The sequence below is a fragment of the Cebus imitator genome, unplaced genomic scaffold (genome assembly GCF_001604975.1).
Source record: "Cebus imitator isolate Cc_AM_T3 unplaced genomic scaffold, Cebus_imitator-1.0 Scaffold427, whole genome shotgun sequence".
Taxonomy (NCBI): domain Eukaryota; kingdom Metazoa; phylum Chordata; class Mammalia; order Primates; family Cebidae; genus Cebus; species Cebus imitator.
Window position 1 is genome coordinate 1,137,617 of NW_016107742.1, and position 12,566 is coordinate 1,150,182.

At 50.0% G+C, this 12,566-nt stretch overlaps 2 protein-coding genes across 4 annotated transcripts in view; one reads left to right on the top strand and one right to left on the bottom strand.

Annotated features, from left to right (window-relative positions):
* Positions 1-711: 711 nt before the first annotated feature.
* On the bottom strand, positions 712-6,232 carry ISG20L2 (interferon stimulated exonuclease gene 20 like 2). The gene is made up of 4 exons (XM_037731882.1): positions 6,179-6,232; positions 4,657-5,559; positions 1,662-1,862; positions 712-983 (listed from the first exon to the last, which is right to left on the bottom strand). Exons 2-4 carry the CDS (start codon positions 5,401-5,403, stop codon positions 870-872), a joined length of 1,062 nt encoding a protein of 353 aa, XP_037587810.1. The 5' UTR covers positions 5,404-5,559; positions 6,179-6,232; the 3' UTR covers positions 712-869.
* A 17-nt stretch (positions 6,233-6,249) lies between these two features.
* RRNAD1 (ribosomal RNA adenine dimethylase domain containing 1) overlaps positions 6,250-12,566 on the top strand; it is a 20,208-nt gene continuing 13,891 nt past the window's right edge. Inside the window, exons 1-6 of one of the 3 annotated variants that reach the window (XM_017510028.2) lie at positions 6,250-6,973; positions 9,239-9,363; positions 9,527-9,719; positions 10,230-10,292; positions 10,646-10,789; positions 11,429-11,918. In XM_017510028.2, the coding sequence (XP_017365517.1) occupies positions 6,863-6,973; positions 9,239-9,363; positions 9,527-9,719; positions 10,230-10,292; positions 10,646-10,789; positions 11,429-11,917 (1,125 nt within the window). In that variant the 5' untranslated portion in view covers positions 6,250-6,862 and the 3' untranslated portion in view covers position 11,918. Of the gene's footprint in view, positions 7,773-9,238; positions 9,364-9,526; positions 9,720-10,229; positions 10,293-10,645; positions 10,790-11,428; positions 11,919-12,566 lie in introns of all 3 variants that reach the window. The other 2 variants (XM_017510033.2, XM_017510029.2) reach the window with 2 other exon arrangements.

Genomic DNA, 12,566 nt, shown 5'->3' on the forward strand with positions numbered 1-12,566 from the left:
TGACATCGAAAGGGACCACACAATTTATTATCCAACCACGATGATAAATTTTTTTATCTTTTTCTCCTTTTATTTAAATTTAAATTATTTCTCCTTTTTTCTTCTTTTTCATTTTACTACTCTGCACTCATTGGTAAGATATTTTATTATCTTTTTTTTTTTGGAGACAGAGTCTCACTTTTGCTGCCCAGGCTGGAGTGCAGTGGCATGATCCTGGCTCACTATAATCTACACCTCCCAGGCTCAAGTGATTCTCCTGCCTCAGCCTCCCAAATAGCTGGGATTACAGGAGCCCACCACCATGCCCCACTAATATTTTGTATTTTTAGTAGAGGCGGGGATTGGCCACGTTGGACAAGCTAGTCTTGAATTCCTGACCTCAGGTGATCTGCCTACCTCAGTCTCCTAAGTGTTGGGATTACCACCATGGCTGGCCCCAACCAGGACACTTCTGAGCGTGGAAGAAGGTGCTGTTAATTACTCAAGACGAAAAGGCATGAAAGGAGACAAATGTCTGCCCAAATGATAAAGCAGCTTGGGAAACTACATTTCCCAGTATGCCCTGCCCCTTGAAAGTTAAAAATCTTGACTGGCACAGAGCACCCTGGACACCTGGTTAGCACCATTTAAGAAGTAAACCGTATAGGGCTGGGTTTTGACGTGAAGGTTTCCCCCTTCCATGGGACACTTAGCCAGACACAGGACACAACACCTGAGGTGAAATTTCCATGGATATTAAGTCTGGGGTAGCGCTCTCCCCACAATTCTAGCTTCCAAAGATGAGGAGCTGGTGGAGCTGTCACTGGTCCGCTGCTGTTTCTCCTGGGCACTGCCTCTGCCTCCCCACATCACCAGCATCCCCACTGCTGCTAGTCTTTAGGGGGATTCTGGACCAGGTGCTCTTCCCACTCAACTTCAACCAACTTGTACAGCTCCATGGTGGCCTGGGCATCTTCCACAGAGGAATGTCCGCTCTTCCCAGCCTGAACAAGCAAGGAAGACAAGAGCATGAGGCTACAAGAAACCATTTCTTCCTTCCCAGTCGACTCTGCACTCCTCTCCCCACTGCCCCTGCTAGTTTCTTCTGCAGTCAGCAGGCTGCAAAGACAGAATGCTGGTGGGGCCCTACTCCCTATGTAATTTCAGGGGTTCAACTCCTAGGAAGTCTTTGCCACTGTCTACGTCAATCCTTTCTGTGGTAGTATGTATAAGTCATACTAGGATCTGGAGAGACAGAACATACCAGGTCAAAGACAGGCCTTCCAAGCCTTCCACTTTCCTTAGTTCCTTACCTGTGCTTTATGTGACATACATCCACACCTTCCCGCCTGTACAATACATGAGTGGTCCTTGCACCCACCACGTGGTCTTTTAGACCGCCATGCTACCTGCTTTCTTCCTTAGTTAGGGTTTTATATCTACTTAGGGCTTTTTTCCTGTTCCAAAGCACACTTTGAAACATTCTATGAGGTAGACAACAGGAATTATTACCCTTGTGTACAGATGGAGGGACACTACTGGGCTCCTGCATCCAAAGCTCTTCCCATCATAGCAGCCCACTTGGATCTCTACAACCACAGGACTTCTGGGATCAGAGTCTGGCTAGGGCATCAAGGAGAGCCATGTCCAAGATGGGGGTGGGGGATGTGGGGCGATGCTACCTGGATATCCCGGTTTAGCAGCTTCTTGGTGAGAAGCTTCAGAGACACGGTGGCATTCTCCGGGCAGTCAGCCTTCCGGTTGAGTGGGGGGATATGGGAGGTGTCACGGGTGAGGGACTTGGGGTGAAAATACTGAAGGGCTTTGAAGTCGTTGTGGATGGCATGTCCCACCACTATCTTCCCTGTGAGTATCTTCAAGATCTGGAACAAGTGTGGAAGACAGTGGTGAGAAGGAAGACTGAGATAGAACCCCTGCATTCTGAAAGCCCAACATGACCTTCAATCCCTTCTGGATTCTTTCACCAACTGCCCGCCTCTTCATCTTTGGAATGTTCTCTCCCACTGGAATCCACCTTTCTCTTCCACAGGTGATTTCCAAGATGTACCCTGTTTGGACTCATACTGCCAGTGGCTCCTTACCTTCTTATTGATCTCTACCCCTATGACCTTAATTTGCCTTCAGTCCTAAATGACACTCATGTTGAGATGTCTATGTATTCAGTTCAGTTCTGGCTTGCTACATGAAGTCCTTTAACTATTATCATTATGCTGGCCTTAAGACACATGGCTGGGACCAGGCTCCAGGGAGGTTAACAGAAGCCCCAAATCACATGCAATTGGATGTGTATAGGTATTGTTAGAGAAAGGGAGTCTGATGCTTTCATCAAATTCTCAGAGTCTACAAACACAAAAGATTAAAAATCATGTATAAACTAAAGTTGTAGAAGCAACCTTATTCATACTAGTTTTGGAATCAAGTAAAATAACTTCTCAATATTTCAGGAAGCTTATCTTTTAAAAGAGATGAGGTCTCGGCCAGGCGCGGTGGCTTATGCCTGTAATCCCAGCACTTTGGGAGGCCAAGGCAAGTGGATCATTTGAGGTCAGGAGTTCAAGACCAGCCTGGCCAACACAACGAAACCCCATTACTACTAAAAATACAAAAACTAGCCAGGCGTGGTGATGCATACCTGTAATCCCAGCTACTCAGGAGGCTGAGGCAAGAGAATTGCTTGAGCCCGGGAGGCAGTGGTTGCAGTGAGCTGAGATTGTGCCACTGCACTCCAGTCTGGGTGACAGAATGAGATGAGGTCTTGCTATTTTTCTCAGGTTGGCCTCAAACTCTTGGGCTCAAGTAACACCTCAAACTCCTGAGTAGCTGGGATTACAGAAACATGCTACCACACCTAGCCATTTCAGGATCTTGAAGCAGGGGACATGCTACCAATGAGGACAACAGAAGAACATGCCACAGGCTCTGAGGGCCATTCCCAAAATGAGGTTCCAAACAGGTTTGCAACAAAAGTGATAGTCCTGCAGAGACTCCTAAAGGGACACCCTTTGAAGAGGCCAGGCTCATCTGGACTTACATTAGTCTCATAACCCCAGCTTGGCACTGGGGAAGTGCTTTATGATGCAAGCCAGATGGAGTCCCGTGAACTACATATTTAGTTACTCCTGACTTCACCTACTGACTGTCCACCACCACCTTCATTTTATTAATCTCGACATATAGCTTTCATCAAAGCTGGGCTGATTTGCTGTCTCAGACCCGTCCAATCTTCTGCCTCCTCTATGCCTTTGCTTGGCTGTGCCCTTTGTGCACAGGATGTCTAACACTTCTTTCCGTCTTTTTTAAAATAGTCACCTCACCTCTAATGAACCTCCTTCAACTGATGGCATATAAGCATTATTGGAACAGCATGTCTACAGAAGGCAGTGTGGACCTGAAACTGCATAGGCGCAGACCAAGGGCGCCCTCTGGTGGCCTCCTGAGACCAGCAGGCACCCCTCTTGCTCTCCCGTTCACTTCTTCCTCTCACCCCTCCCAGCTCACTCTTCTTTCCTATTCATGCCATGCAATCCCAATAGCCAGTACAGGGCTAGGAGTGAGGTGACAACCCAATGTGCTGGCCCTGTGCTCTTTTTTTGTTGCTGTTGAGATGGAGTTTCGCTCTCATTCTCCAGGCTGGAGTGCAATGGTGTGATCTTGGCTCACCGCAACCTCCACCTGCTGGGTTCAAGCGATTCTCCTGCCTCAGCTTCCCGGGCAGCTGGGATTACAGGCATGCACCACCATGCCCGGCTAATTTTGTATTTTTAGTAGAGATGGGGTTTCTCCACGTTGGTCAGGCTGGTCTCGAACTCTCAACCTCAGGTGATCTGCCCGCCTCGGCCTCCCAAAGTGCTGGGATTACAGGCATGAGCCACCGTGCCCAGCCTGGCCCTGTGCCTTTTATGCCCTTCACTGCAGGCTACCCATTCCAGTTGGACAAATATACCCTAGCTCCTCCTGTCAACCTTCTGCCCTCTCTTACCACCACCACTTTCCACACTTGCCCCAGGCTACTTTTTGCTTGGGAAGAGCTCTCTACCTTTCCACTCTCAAGTTCCAATTCACAAGGGATTTCCAAATCAAATCCTTTCTCCTGACACTGATGTCTGCGGCTCTGTCCAGTTTCATCACTTGCTGTTATTTCTCTATGCAAATTCCCAGTTCCCCAGACCCAATTTGGAACTTAAAGCTGTTTGATTTTTTGAGAGAGCATCTTACTCCGACACTCAGGCTGGAGTGCAGTGGCAGTGATCTCAGCTCACCGCAGCCTTGACCTCCTGAGTAGCTGGGACTACAGGCATGCACCTCCAGGCTTGGCTAACTTTTTTGTAGACGAGTCTCACTACGTTGCCCAGACAGGTCTTGAGTTCCTGGGCTCAAGTGATTCCGCCACCTCAGCCTGCCAAAGTGCTGGGATTATAGGCAAGTGCCACTGCACCAGGGTAAAGTAGGTCTTGACCAATGAAGTTTGTGACACCAGCTAATTGTACCTTCCTGACTTTCACGGCTCCTTCCACCACCAGGGGGCCTTCTTCAACAACTGATATATTCTCCCTCCCTCCACCAACCTTTGGTGTCTTCGCATAGTGATACCCTTTGCTGAAAATTATTTAGACCTCTCTCCATCCACCTCCCTGCCACCATCAAGCCCCTTCTTACCTGGCCTCGGGCAATCTTAAAGGGTGTGGCATTCACCATGTGCTGCTTCCGGATACCACTCCATCTGGTCCGGTAGTCCACAATTTGGCAGGGGGGAAGGATGTACTCATCATAAAGCACATCTCCGTCGTAGTTGACAATGCTACATCTAGCCAAGGAACTAACATGCCCCTTGGGTCCTGTGCCCACCATCTCACAGTCAATTGCCACCATCTTCTGTGGCAACTTCTGGAATGCTCTGGAGTATTTATTCTCTGAATGAGACTGGGTGGAGTTCTGTGGGGCATTCTTCTGAGGATGATTCTTCTTAGAGGATTTCTTCTGGAGGCCCTTCTTCTGGGAGTGGGTTGGGTGGCTGCTGATCTTTGGAAGGGCACTCTGGAACTCCCCCAGCAAATCTACTTTAGCAGTGACAGAATCGGCCTTCTTTGAAGGGGCAGGGGTCACCCAAGACACTGCAGCTTTCTTGTCCAGGGTCTCTCCTGACCCATTGCTGGAGGCAGTTGTCTTCTTTTTTGGGAAAGAAGGGGTCTTCCAAGTGCCATCTACCCTAGGAGTTTCCCCTTTCTTTGGAGGTTCAGAGTGTAACTTAGGCGCCTTGCTAGGGGGCCGGGTTTTTTTACTCAGAAAGCCTCTCTGTTCTAACAGCCTCCTCTTCTTGACAAAATTTCGGTGCTTGGCATTTCCTTCTAATGCCTTTTTAGGAGGAGGTTCCCCAAAATCCAGATTGAGCAGTAAAGTAGACATAGGGACAATGGGAGGTGGAAGAGCGGTTGCCAGGAGTGGCTTATGGATGAAAAGAGGATGTGGGACTCATTCTCTGCTGAATCCTACTGTCCAACATGTGGAAGTCTGTAGCACACCCTGGGGAAGAAAGTGATCCTAGTAATTCAGCTCCTAGGCCTGGGAGAGAAATGAGGTGAGATCGATCTCCGTAGGATTTACGGGAGGAAAGACATCAGAGCAATCTCTCAGACAGAGGGGAAAAGGAAACATAACATGAAATGATGGAGAGAGCACTGGTGTTAGCCAGCAAGGCTGGATTCTAGTGAAGCCCGATTCACCAGCCGTTTGGTCTTACTAAGGTCATTGCCGCGCTCTAGGTTTGAGTCTCATTTGTAAAATGAAGGGACTGGAAGGGCCCTTAGAGCTCGAACCCTCTATGAGTTTAAGAGGCCAGAATACGTGAGCTCTATACTCCGCCTAGGAAAGAAACATCTAGGTATGCTCGAAAGCAGTGAGGGGCATGGCGTAGATAACCTCTGGGCTACCCAGGCATCCGCAGCGCGGGGCCCACGAATAGAGACACAAATCCAGGCATCCCTTTCCCTTGGCTCCAGGCTGGAACTGGGGGCAATCTCCACATACATCTCACCCAAGTCCTTCTCCCCAGCAAGGACCTTGACACCGCCTACCGGGGGAGGGGGGGAGGGGGAATCGAGGTTCGAGGTAGCCCACCTGGATAAGCATACTTCGAATCCCCGCGGCGGTAGAGATAGTCCACTCACGCTCACAAACTTACCTCCTACATGAGCCCAGCTAAGACCGGAAGCGTCCGGAGCCGGATGCGGAAATTGGTGCGCGCCGACGAAGCCCGGAAAGGCAGGCGCGCAGATTAGAACGCGTCAGAGGTCGGCGCGCGCGTACCCGCAGCGCCCCGACCTCAGGTAGCGAGGCCAAAGATTCGGAGTGTGTAAGGAGCGGCAGTGGCGGCGGAGGAGGGGGCGGCGTGGGTGGGGGCGGGGACGGGATGCGCTCCCCCGCCCCTCTAGCCCCGTGGTGGTACAATGCGAAGGTGTGGGAAGGCCGAGATACACCGGAACTGCAGCCCGCCGGATACCTCCGGCTTCACTTCCGGAAGGGAAGAGGAGTGTACGGGAAGGGACGGGACTTGGAACTTGGCCTCCTCGTTGTGAGCTGAGCTCCGCGGCACGCTTTTGTGGGGTCACTGCACTGTTACCCCGCCCCACGTGTCTCCGACGCTGACACCTTCGCACTGTGAAACGTCGGGACCTGTGTCGTCAGGGGGACGCCTCAAATCAACTCCAGCATGGCATCCCGGAAAGGCAGCGTCGGAGACTGGACTCGAAACTTCCTGTTCTGCCGGCGGAGCTGAGCCCCGTCTGGGTCCTGGACCCGCGTGGCACTGACTCTGGATCCCTGTTCACTTCGTTCTCGCTCCCAGCGCTCCCTGCTGGACCCCGGGATGCCGGGCATCTCCGCCCGAGGCCTCTCCCATGAGGGGAGGAGGCAGCTAGCTGTTAACCTCACCCGTGTCCTGGCGCTCTACCGTCCCATCCTGGATGCCTACATCATCGTGAGGCCACAGGGACGTGGGCGGGGTGTCTCTGATTGTGTGATTGCCTGGGTGCCCACGTCAGGGAGAGAATCTGGAGAGTTTGATCTCTTTCTTTCTATGAGTTTCAGTCTTTTGTCTATATGAGGTGTTCCCTCGTTTTTATCAGCTGGCATAAATAATATTTGTAATATCTGCCTAGATTGTTTTTGTAATCTTCCTAGATCCAAGGTAATAAAACGCGTGGACGTTGGAGCCACGCTGCAGCTATGTTGAACTCTTCTTGGAACGTGTGAGGGGATCCAAGAATACACGTTATTCATCCAAGCTTTGAATACATTCGTGGTTTTGTGGTGTAGTAAACAGTCTTGGCTCTGGAATCAAAAAAGCTTGGTCTAGAATCCAGCCTCCCCTTCGATGTTAACCTTAGGCCTCCCCAACCGCCAACTTGTCCTAGCCCGGGTTTCCTCAGCTATCAAACGGATTCCAGTCTGAGGGATCATTGTGAAAAATAAATGAGAGAATGTATAAATGGCACCACCCTCCGCTGAATTGTTTAGACCACAAACCCAGAGGCCATCCTTCATTCAGCACTGTCCTTCATTGATCCACGACTCAGTCCTTCAACAAGTCTTCTTGGCTCTGCCTTCAGAATAGTTCCCAAATTCATCCATCTGTCCCCACCTCCATTGCTGCCACCCTTGGCCAAGCCACCATCACCTCTTTTCTGAACTACTTACTAACTGCCAGTTCTTCACTGAGCAGCTAGATTGATAGCATTCAAATTTAAATCTCATCATGACAGTCCCTTGCTTCCTAGGTACTTTAATGAAATCCTTACTCCTTACTATTACCTATAAAGCCCATGATCTGGCTCCTACTGTCCCTTCAACTCTATCCCATTTTATTCTCTCACACATTTCACTATGCTGTACCTCCACAGGCCTGATTTCTGTTTTGCAAATATGGCAGGCATCTGGATCTTTGAACTTACTGATCTGACTGGAATGCTTTTCCTCCACAGAGAGGCAATCGCAGAATGGTTAAGAGCAAGGACTCTAGAGTAAAATTGGTTTCAAATCCCAGCTTGGCTATGTACTAGCTTTTGGATGTGGGCAAGTTACTAAAGTGCTGTGCCTGTTTCTACATCTGTAAAGTGGGTGATAAAAAATAATGCCTACCTTAGCCGGGTGCAGTGGCTCACGCCTGTAATCCCAGCACTTTGGGAGGCCAAGGCAGGTGGATCACAAGGTCAGGAGTTTGAGACTGGCCTGACCAACATGGTAAAACCCTGTCTCTACTAAAAACACAAAAATTAGCCAGGCGTGCTGGCATGCGCCTGTAATCCCAGCTACTCAGGAGGCAGGAGAATCGCTTGAACCTGGGAGGCAGAGGTTGCAGTGAGCCGAGATTGTGCCACTGCACTTCAGCCTAGGTGACAGAGTAAGACTAAGTAAAAAAAAAAAAAAAAAACAGTACCTACCTCAAAGGATTGTTTAAAGGATCAAATGCATGAATACATGTCAAATGTTTACAACAGTGCCTGGCAGAGAAGGTAGTAAATAAGTGTTTGCTATTACTTGTATTTTCTTTACATACCTAACACGTATTCATCATTCAAGTCTCAGCTCAAACGTCAACTCCTCAGACAAGTCTGCCCTCATCATCCTGTTTAAAGTAGCTCTTGCCCAAATTCTTCATTACATTACTGTTTCATTAGTGTTTTATTTATGTGACATTTGATGTTGGTCTGAAGTTATTTTTTAATGTAAACTCTGCCAGAGCCAGAATCTTGTCTTAGGCTCACTGTTGTATTCCCTGAGCCTACAGTAGAGCTTGATGTATAACCAAAACACAGCCCTAGAATTTGGGATGGACAAATGAATAAATAAAAAGACACCAGTGTCTGGTGCATATAATGGCAGGTTACTAAGTGGTAATATACTAATACTGTGCGTCAGTCACTCGTTTTAGGGATGCATATGTGAAGATACCATCCCTCCCCTTAAGAAATTCAGTTTAATAGCGAAAACAGACACAAATAAGTGCAGAAATTGCTCAAAGAAGTGTGTCCAGAATGCAATCTGGATCCCAGGGAAACAGAGTTCAGCCACCAGAGAGTTGAGGCTAGAGCAGGCTTCAGAGAACTGACGTGGCTGAGTAGGAGGTACCTGCTGGTTACAGCCAGTGGCCCTAGGTGGCAGCAGTGCTGGGAAGAGGCAAGCAGTGAGGTGTAGAGTTGAAAGTGGTAGTAGCTTGCTGATTGCTTCTCCCCTTCTCCTGTAGGAATTTTTCACAGACAACCTATGGGACACACTCCCCTGCTCGTGGCAGGAAGCATTGGATGGACTGAACCCACCACAGCTGGCCACACTGCTGCTGGGGATGCCTGGAGAAGGGGAGGTCATCAGGTATGGACTAGAAGGACCCTGTGCTGGGGAACCCTGTGCTTTGAGCCCTGCAGTGAGCATATTGCTCAGAGTTTCATAAGGTCTTCCTGGACCTCGGGGTGTAAACTGGTGCTCTCAGATGTGATGGGACCATTCACTGGAGGCCTGGGCTGGACTATCTCAGGTACAGGTCAGTGTGGCCACTCACCCTGCTGGCCCTGAAGTCCACGGCCTGTGCCCTGGCCTTTACCCGGACGCCTGGCTTTCAGACCCCCTCAGAGTTCCTGGAGAACCCCAGCCAGAGCTCTCGACTAACAGCTCCATTCCGGAAACATGTCAGGCCCAAGAAGCAGCATGAGATCCGGAGGCTGGGAGAGGTGAGGAGATGGCTGGAGTATGGGTGATATCTGGAAGCCCAGGGACTCCTTAAGCTGTGGCTTACAAAGATGTGTGCCCTTTACCTCACATGCAAGGCCAGAGGCCCTAGACATTCTCTTGCCTCAACAGACATAACTATAATCATATTTTAATGCTGGGGTTCTTTTTCATCATTTTGTGGGGTTGCTTAGTAGCTAGGTCTGAATCACAATCTCATTCCTGTTCTCACATCTGAATCTGCTCATGGTGTCACAGCAGGGTTCTTATTCTGTGGGAGAGATTGAATACTGATCTCTGGGGCAAGGAGAGTGGCCTGAACCTGGGGTCAGATCCACTCTCCTCCCTTCCACCCTCACCCCTATATCTTTCTTTCCATATCTGCCATCACTTCTGGAGCACCCTCTGTCCATCTTTCTCTGTCATCTTTGTCTCCTCCACTCTCAGTATGGGTGTTTGCCCCAGGAGTCAAGAACCAGTGGCCAGGAGACCTTTGTTCCCTCCTCTTTCAGTTGGTGAAGAAGCTGAGTGACTTCACAGGCTGCACCCAGGTTGTAGATGTGGGCTCAGGCCAGGTGAGCCAGAGTCTTGATGTACTGTTTTTTTTGAGTCGTGGGGAGATAGAACAGCCAGAAGGCAGGTTATCAGGCCACAGGCCCAATGAGGCAGGTGTCAAGCTGTGGAACCAAGCACGGTAGATTTTTTTTTTTCTTTTTGTACAATTGTTTTTTAGGCAAGTCAGATTTAACAATTGTAGGGGGAGGGTTATATTCCAACTTAAGCCACACTGATGTTAATAAGTTCTGTAGGGTAAAATTTAAACTTTCTGTGGGACCTGGGACCTAGGTGCCCAGGCTACCCATGGGGAGGGTGACAGTGGATAGGGCACTGAACAGGGCTGTCTCCATCCTCCCTCTTACAACTCCAGGGTCATCTCTCCCGCTTCATGGCTCTTGGCCTGGGGTTGATGGTGAAGAGCATCGAAGGGGATCAGAGACTGGTGGAGAGAGCCCAGCGCCTGGACCAGGAGCTTCTGCAGGCTCTGGAAAAAGAGGAGAGGAGGAACCCGCAGGTAGGCCACCCCTTTCTGCAGCCTGGACTGCAGGAGCTGGGGCTGCTTGGCTGGAATTGGGCACAAAGGCTGGATTCCATCTTTCAAGTTTCTCAGCTTGAAGCGGTGTGCTGTCTAATTTCTATTACCTCTTTCCCAAGATCCGCCCTTCCCCAGTGCCTCCTCGTATCTCAAAGGTACTTTCTATTTACAAAATGCTTTCCACACCAATGTGCACTTCTTACAACCCGTGAAGTGGCCAGTCAGGTTTTAGATTTGTTACAAATAAGAAAACTGGGTCTCAGCCGGGCGCAGTGGCTCACGCCTGTAATCCCAGCACTTTGGGAGACTGAGGTGGGCAGATCACCTGAGGTCAGGAGTTCAAGACCAGCCTGACCAATATGGTGAAACCCCATTAAAAAAAACAACAACAACAAAACTGGGTCTCAGAGATGAGAAGATAGATGTACATGGTAATTGACAGGTCCAGGATTTATCCCATCTCCCGATTCGTGGTCCAGCCCTCTTCCGTGCCCAGCTTATCTCCCACATTCCTCCTTAGGGAATAACATGGAGGACAGATCCCTTCCTGTGGCCTGAGGTGGCCTGGGGATAGCAAACAGACTTCCCATCTGCCTTTGTCCTTTCCTGCCTTCACAGGTGGTCCAAACCAGCCCTCGTCACTCCCCACATCATGTGGTTAGGTGGGTAGATCCCACAGCCCTGTGTGAGGAGCTTCTGCTTCCACTGGAGAACCCATGTCAGGGCAGGGCCCGCTTGCTGCTCACAGGCCTCCATGCCTGTGGGGATCTGAGTGTTGCCTTGCTGAGGCACTTTTCCTGCTGTCCTGAGGTGATGGCCCTGGCCTCAGTGGGCTGCTGCTACATGAAGCTGAGTGACCCTGGTGGCTACCCACTGAGTCAGTGGGTGGCTGGGCTGCCTGGCTATGAACTGCCCTACAGGCTTCGGGAGGGGGCCTGCCATGCCCTGGAGGAATATGCTGAGCGACTCCAGAAAGCTGTCCCTGGCCTCCGAACTCACTGCTACCGTGCAGCACTGGAGACAGTCATCCGACGGGCCCGGCCTGAGCTCCGTCGGCCAGGCGTGCAGGGGATCCCCAGGGTCCACGAGCTCAAGATTGAAGAGTGAGGTTGGGGGACTGGGGTAGGGGGCAGTGGAGGGGAGATCACTAACTGAATATCTTCCATCCTCACTTTCAGCATAGCCTAAAGAAAATCTAAATATACCCAGAGGAGTGATTTGGAGTTCTCTGACCAGGGCAGCTTCTCAGAATTTCTTTAAGAGAGTTGTCACTCTTTTATCCTGAAACCAACAAAGAAACGTAAAGTTTTGGCTAGGTGTGGTGGCTCAAGGCCTGTAATCCCAGAACTTTGGGAGACCAAAGTGGGTGGATCACCTGAGGTCAGGAGTTCGAGACCAGCCTGACCAACATGGTGAAACCCCATCTCTACTAAAAATACAAAAATTAGCTGGGCATGGTGGTGGCACATGTCTGTAATCCCAGCTACTCCAGAGGCTGAGGCAGGAGATCACTTGAACCCAGGAGGCGGAGGTTGCAGTGAGCCAAGATTGTACCACTGTACTCCAGCCTGGGCGACAGAGCAGGAACTCTGTCTCAAAAAAATAAAATTTTTTAAATGTTAAAAACATGGCTAGTTGGACAGAACTGGCTGAAAATGTTTAAATAAATTTGCTTTTGGGGCCGGGCGCGGTGGCTCACGCCTATAATCCTAGCACTTTGGGAGGCCGAGGCGGGTGGATCACGAGGTCAAGAGAT

Bases quoted from the DNA above. Each gene is read 5' to 3' on its own strand.
- ISG20L2 (XM_037731882.1), bottom strand. From the start codon at position 5,403: ATGTCTACTTTACTGCTCAATCTGGATTTTGGGGAACCTCCTCCTAAA. The intron at 1,863-4,656 runs GTAAGAAGGGGC...CACTTGTTCCAG, and splicing joins TTAAGATTGCCCGAGGCCAG to ATCTTGAAGATACTCACAGG. The intron at 984-1,661 runs GTAGCATCGCCC...TTGCTTGTTCAG, and splicing joins TGCTAAACCGGGATATCCAG to GCTGGGAAGAGCGGACATTC.